This window comes from Triticum aestivum, chromosome 1B, assembly GCF_018294505.1.
Source record: "Triticum aestivum cultivar Chinese Spring chromosome 1B, IWGSC CS RefSeq v2.1, whole genome shotgun sequence".
NCBI lineage: Eukaryota > Viridiplantae > Streptophyta > Magnoliopsida > Poales > Poaceae > Triticum > Triticum aestivum.
This window is the reverse complement of record NC_057795.1, coordinates 604,124,051-604,130,299: the sequence shown is the minus strand read 5'-3', so window position 1 is coordinate 604,130,299 and position 6,249 is coordinate 604,124,051. Positions and strand designations below refer to the sequence as shown.

Here is a 6,249-nt window from a genome sequence, read left to right as displayed (position 1 = left end):
CGCACAATTATAAAGGGATCAAAGTCGTTGAGTGTTAAGTCTAGACCAATACTTTAGTCGATGTATCCATCGCTGGCATTGGCTCTAAGCAGGATTTACTAAGTTTAAAACTGATTGTCAAAGTGGGCCTTTCTCGAAAAAACAAGTTGGGCGGAATAGGAGTAGACCTCACAAAGGCAGGGAGATGGTTGAGTTGCACTTATTGGGTTGGCTAGCAGTTCTCTCCACCGTTCAAATACATTCTCTATGTATACATGGGGAGGAAAAAGATCCCAGGCCTCAGAGGTGGTCCTGGGAGCTTGGGGCTTAGCTCTGCCCATGGTGACAACTATACCAATTGAACTTAGCACATATCAAGTGGTCGTAAACCATTTGTACATTGTGCACATAACAATGAACACATATGATACGATGTGATCTGGATATCAACCATAAGCTTGTAACATTCAATGCATGCATTACTATTTTACTCCCAATTACCTCCAATACTATTTTGCTCCCAGTTACAACAATATTAGCAGTGCATTTATTCAACAAAGAGATTGAGAGTACATGACCATCTGATCTCAATGTACTAATTAACCTACCCCCAAATGCTGTGAAACCACTCAATGGTATTACCGGAGAAACCAAATTTTGTGGACACATGTAAGTTTTTTTTGAGGGGTGGACACATGTAAGTTGATGTGCATGATGTGCTTCAGTAAAAATCTTCCAGCGCATCATAGTGGAAAATGATCTCTACTACACAAGAAATGGTTCATCGCTGACTAGTTATGTATGATGACAATCGAAGGAAACCACGTGTAGAATCCATATGGTTAGGTGATAATTGGTAGGTTAGTTGGGGGGGGGGGGGTGGAATAGGGGTCAAGTTGATGTTGTTAGTATGATTTTCAAGCTATACAGAAGAATGTTGTAAAATATATAATCATTGAATCTTTGTAGGATATCCAGATCGTATGTTGTGCTCCCTCTGTAAACTAACTAATTACAGAGGAAGTACAAAACATGAGGGAACTAGAGAAAGACGGTTTACGGTGCTAGAAGAGAATGAAATAGAAAAGATACAATATTGGATCATAAAGGCTTCAAAGTATACCAAGCAGCCGAGGCGCGTGTTGCAGTGGCACATCGACCAAGGATCATTGATGGGACACAAACTAGCAAGACGCTAATTCGTGCGTGAAGACAATCCGATCTTTCACGGTACTAGATGAAACACGACGAACGAAAGCAGCAGTAGTTGAAGATAATTAGTAGCGGAAGAAGAAGCCTTCGGATCTTACTAGAGAAGAAACCGAAGGAAAAGGGCTTGCATCAAAAATTAACACCAGGTCAATCACGACGTAGCAGCGACGTATCCCTTGTCATGGATCGCAAAAACTCATCACGTTGGTGCCCCTGACACAAGGCGTTTTCTGATTTCTTTATTTGATTCCTCCAAAACCCATCCCCGTACACGGCCGAAGCCAGCCCATTATATAGGCGAGACGTACGTAGACCAAACCGACTCATAGTTCTAACTTTAGATTCTAACAGACTCTATCTCTGATTTGAACTAATTACAAATTACCTAATAAAATATTCGGCCACGTTGATCACCTGTTGGATTATAAAACGGACTAGTACCTCACTTGACAACGCAACTACTAATATGACTACGTAGGAAATAAGGACTATGTGCACATCGTTTCCAAATAGCCTTTAGATGTGTTATGGCACTTGGATTAGAATTGCACCGATCATCACCCAGCTTGGCGTACGAAAATTTGGTTTCACCTCCTCTGGCACTACTAACTTGACAGGAATTTCGCCACAACAATTTATGCTAGCAGATTGAGCACACGGTGCAATTCCCAGTATCCCTTTGTCATTCTTCTTCTCCTGCGCAAACAACACTTTGTTTCCTCTACTCCGTGTCGTAGCCAAAGAACCTCTAGTGGCCACATCAATCATCCCGATGATGACCTGGATCCGGATCCACCAAATTCCATCGATTAGGAGAGGGGGGGAGGCCAAATCACTAGCATCGGGCCACAATTTTCAGTCCAGGGCTCCTATCTTGTCCCGGTTGCCAGCACCACTGCAAATTATAACAATCAGCAACAACAATCAGACAAACAAATCTCACTCCCAGAATGTCATGTGGGCAAATGAGTCTATGGCCTTCTTGACTCATAAACACTATGACGATGGTAAGTACACATCTTAGTCATAATCTGACCAAATGTTGGTATTCTGTTGAGACAAGTTTGATTTGTAAGTTGATTGTACATATGACGTTTCTGAGAGTTTAATAGATTTTTGTTCTGGCGAATATTAAAGTGTTTATCCCAACTACCCAAAACACTAGCATTATCACACATAGTTCGAATAAAACAGGAACACACTTTCACTCTTCATGTGGCGATAGAGAGAGCAGCAACACATATTAGTTAGAGCAAGTATAATAAGGGTTTATAGGCAGAAACAATGATATTTTTCTCTATGTAAAGCGAAAAAAAATTAGACGAGTTTACCCTTAAGAAGAGCCCACCTCTACACTTGCTTATAGGAAAATATAATAAAAATGGGGAAGAAAATGAGAAAAGTTGTGAAAAATAGTAGTAACTTTTTAATATGAGTGATGATAAATTGTGACTCCAAAATGACATGGCATCAGCATATAGCCACCCATGCTCTTAGCCACTAGTCCCCGGTTACCCCCTCGAGGGTCTTTCGTGCGAACACTACCGAAGCACGCGTGAGCACTCCAGCTGCCACGCGGTGCACTACAACACCGCCACATGTCCCGTGTTGGCCGCACCCCGCGGGAGTAGATTTTTTTCTGTGGTTTTTTTTCTTCGATTTATCCTGTTTCTTGGTTTTCCGATTTCGGGTGGTTTTTAGAGGTTTTTTGTTTATTTATTCTTTGGTTTCTTTGTCTTTTTTAGTGTGCCTTTTGCGTGAAGTACAAAGCATAGTGCGCTTCTGTGTGAAGCATAGTTGTTTTTCCCCCAAAGTGAATCACAGTTATGCTTTTGGGAGAAGCACAAATTGTGCTTATGTGCTTCCCAAAAAGGTGAACTGTGCTTCCTTGTTGTTTTTTTATTTTCAGTTTGCTGGTTTTTTCTTATGTTTTTTGTTTATTTTTTCTTTATGGTTTGTCTCGGTTTCTCTTTTTTGTGGGTTTTCGCGTGAAGCACAAACTGTGCTTCTGTGTTTCCCCAAGTGAAGCACATATATGCTTTTGTGCTTCACCCAAAAATTGAAGCACAAGTTAATTTACTTGGAAGCACGAGTTACTACAATTTGTAAGCACAAATTACTACTAGTTGGAAGCGCATATTTCCCCAAAAGAAGTTCATTGAAAGCTATCATGTGATCTAGTCCCAATGTGAGAAACAAAACAGAGAGATAAGTTTGTGATTTGGACGCATGGTTCAAGGGATAAAATCTTTTGAAAAACAAATTAAGAAAAAAAAAAGAAAACCCATGCCCCCCATTCGTGGGAGGAAAATCTCACAAAAACTAGAAGGTTGCGACAAGTGTCGCACATACAGTGTGCCACTTGTCACTACCAGAGAAGATGGGATGACCTTTGCAAAAGGTATCCCTTAATTAGCGATTTTGTCTTATCACACGATTTGGCTAATAAGAGATTATATAAGGCTCAATCTCAGCCCATATAGAAGCATGTCCCGATTTTTGATTCATGTAGGCCCACTTACACATGTCCACATGTATCTCTCCGCATCTTGGGGAAAACGTCATGAGCAGTCCCTAGAAACCATCCCCCCCTCCTCTCGCGTCGCCCCTCGTGAGCGACCGAACCTTAGCACCTCGAGCCCTCCCTCCCACTGCCGCTGCACGAGGACTCCACCGGCCATGGTGTACGGCCTCTAGTGAAGATGCTGGCGAGGCTCGTCTGCCCTACCCCATCGCAGGGGGCTCCGAAAGTCGGGTCGGCGTGCCCGGGTGGAGATGGCGGAGCGGATCTCACCAGTGGATGGCGTCGCGGGAGCTTTCCATCCCTTCCGGTCGTGTGGGTGGAGGTAGGGCGGCAGAGCTCCTCCGCGGATGAGGGATGCTCCTGTGGCTCCGCTGGATCTGGATCCTGGCCTCCCCCCTTGCTACGGCCTGCCCGGCCAGATCCGGCTGTTGGGCATGGGGTGGCGGGAGCTCTGGAACGGGGGAAGCCCCTTGTCTACTACATGTCGACCTTGACGACATCGGCGCCCCTGCTCCGGTCCACTCCAGTGGGCGCGTCGAGCTTCCAATCTCGCCACCCCTCGTCCTCCCTCACGCTCCGAGGTGAAAGCGTTGGCCTTTTGGGTCGGAAGACGGAGGGGTTCCAGCGGCGTGTTCCTCCTTGGAGGCATCGTCCTAGGGATGGGCGGAGATTGCCGTTGTGGTGTTTGGTGAATGGTGGCGGCGGTGGTGCGTTGCTTTCTAGGCTGCTAGTGATGCGGGAGGCGAATTGGCTGGTCCGCAATCCTTCAGCGGCTCTTGTGTGGTACACTCATGGATCGTTGGCCTGTGTAAGGCGTCCTCGTGTAGTGCCATGGCATGGACGTAGGGGAGACTGCGTTCTCCTCTCCAACATTAGTCCCTTTGGGTCAACGACTGTGTCGGGTTTCTCCTCATGCGGTTCAGCCTCTCCCATCCGCGTTTGTTGGCGTCTCTGGCTGATCTCTGCTCTGCTGCTCTAGCTGCATGGGCCCTCTGACAGCTAGACTGTGGATTTTTAGTGTAGGTGATGGCATTTATAGCTTTGCTACATAGTAGCTCCTGGTCTCAAGCGTGATCTGCCTGTAACATTTCAGTTCTTGGTCAAGTTTTGGCCTTTGTAATCAGTTCCTTTGTATCCTAGCCGGTTGATATAGCTTCTTTAATTTATTTGGAGTCGGACTTCATGCCTTTTCTCTAAAAAAATTTAGATGAAAACGATAAATCCGGGTTGAATGAACTTACGAAGTAGGATAAATCCGACTTGAATGAACTTACGAAGTAGTAACTTAAAAAAAAACTTACGAAGTAGGAGTACTAGTTATACAGAGAGCCTTGTAGCACATCGGTTAGTCATCACATGACAGGACATACATTGCCCTAATCATTCGAGTTATTTCGATCATGCGGTTGCTAATTAAAAGAAGCTTACAAAACCACTGCAACAACAGAAGAAACTTAAATTAACATTACAGCACCGGATGCATATCCCCAGTTACTCCAACAGCTAATTCATCCTGAGTTCCTGACCCATTTATTCAAGTCCCACAAGTACGTGCATGACGGATGAATGCGTCACTAGCACTTGTTGGGGTTGCTGGGGCGGAAGAAAAAGTTGCCGACGGAGTAGAGGGCCTGCAGGCCGTCGCCGTGCTTGACGAAGGAGTCGAACTTGAGCGGCAGCCCCTCGCCGGCGGCGGGTTCGTCGACTAGGCCACACGCGGTCGACGATGAGCTCTCTGCGTACACCATGCACTCGTCGTTGGTGAAGGACGCCATGTGCGCCGACTGGATGACGAAGTAGCCGCCCTGCCCCGATGTCCCTGGCAACTTCTTCAGCCGCCGCGGGCCGTGCCGGCACTGCAGGTACACCTCCGCGCCTACATGCACAAACACACACAACATATATGTTTCATGGGTGCCAGAATGAAGGAGCGTGCACATGGGATGTGGACGTAGTTAAGGAATGCATAGGTTGGGGTTAGAGCTGACCTTGGAGCGGGGAGGCGTCCATGGCGGCGTTGTAGCCGATGTACCTGCAGGTCTTGCACCAGACCATGCCCTGCACGCCGATGGTGAAGTTCACCGGCACATGAGGCTGGGGCAGGCCCATGGCGGAGGCGCCGGTGCCGAGCAGAGAGAAGAGCGCCGCGGAGAGAGAGAACAGAAGGAGGCACTTGGCTAGCACCGCCATGGTGGTCTTTTTCCTGCTAGCTAGCTAGAAAAGGTTCCTATGTTGCGAAGATCGACTAGCTACGAATGATATGTTGCGAAGACAGCAAGCTAGAGGTTGCAAATTTATAGCTAGCTGAGCAACTGCATGATACTACTAGCTAGTGTACTTGATTAAGATGGTTCGCGGTAGCTGTTTACGCAATGGATTAACTAGCGGAGATCGGCCGTTGTTGTTTATTTTATGGGCCAAGTTATACGAGGTTAATTAATTTGTCGGGGAAACATGCATGGTGCACTCGCATGTGGCTTGCAGCGTTGTTGGAGTGCATCGCAAGCGAGCTACTTTCAATTTCAAAGCGCTGT

At 46.4% G+C, this 6,249-nt stretch overlaps 1 protein-coding gene across 1 annotated transcript; it reads right to left on the bottom strand.

The window, feature by feature from the left end:
- Positions 1-5,027: 5,027 nt before the first annotated feature.
- On the bottom strand, positions 5,028-5,966 carry LOC123096821 (non-classical arabinogalactan protein 31). The gene is made up of 2 exons (XM_044518594.1): positions 5,704-5,966; positions 5,028-5,591 (listed from the first exon to the last, which is right to left on the bottom strand). The coding sequence occupies exons 1-2, from the start codon at positions 5,903-5,905 to the stop codon at positions 5,290-5,292; spliced, it is 504 nt and encodes a 167-aa protein (XP_044374529.1). The 5' UTR covers positions 5,906-5,966; the 3' UTR covers positions 5,028-5,289.
- Between the last annotated feature and the right edge of the window lie 283 nt (positions 5,967-6,249).

Excerpts from the sequence above, each read along its gene's own strand:
- LOC123096821 (XM_044518594.1), bottom strand. The coding sequence starts at position 5,905 with ATGGCGGTGCTAGCCAAGTGCCTCCTTCTGTTCTCTCTCTCCGCGGCG. Across the intron at positions 5,592-5,703 it reads GGACGCCTCCCCGCTCCAAG|GCGCGGAGGTGTACCTGCAG; the intron begins GTCAGCTCTAAC and ends TTGTGCATGTAG.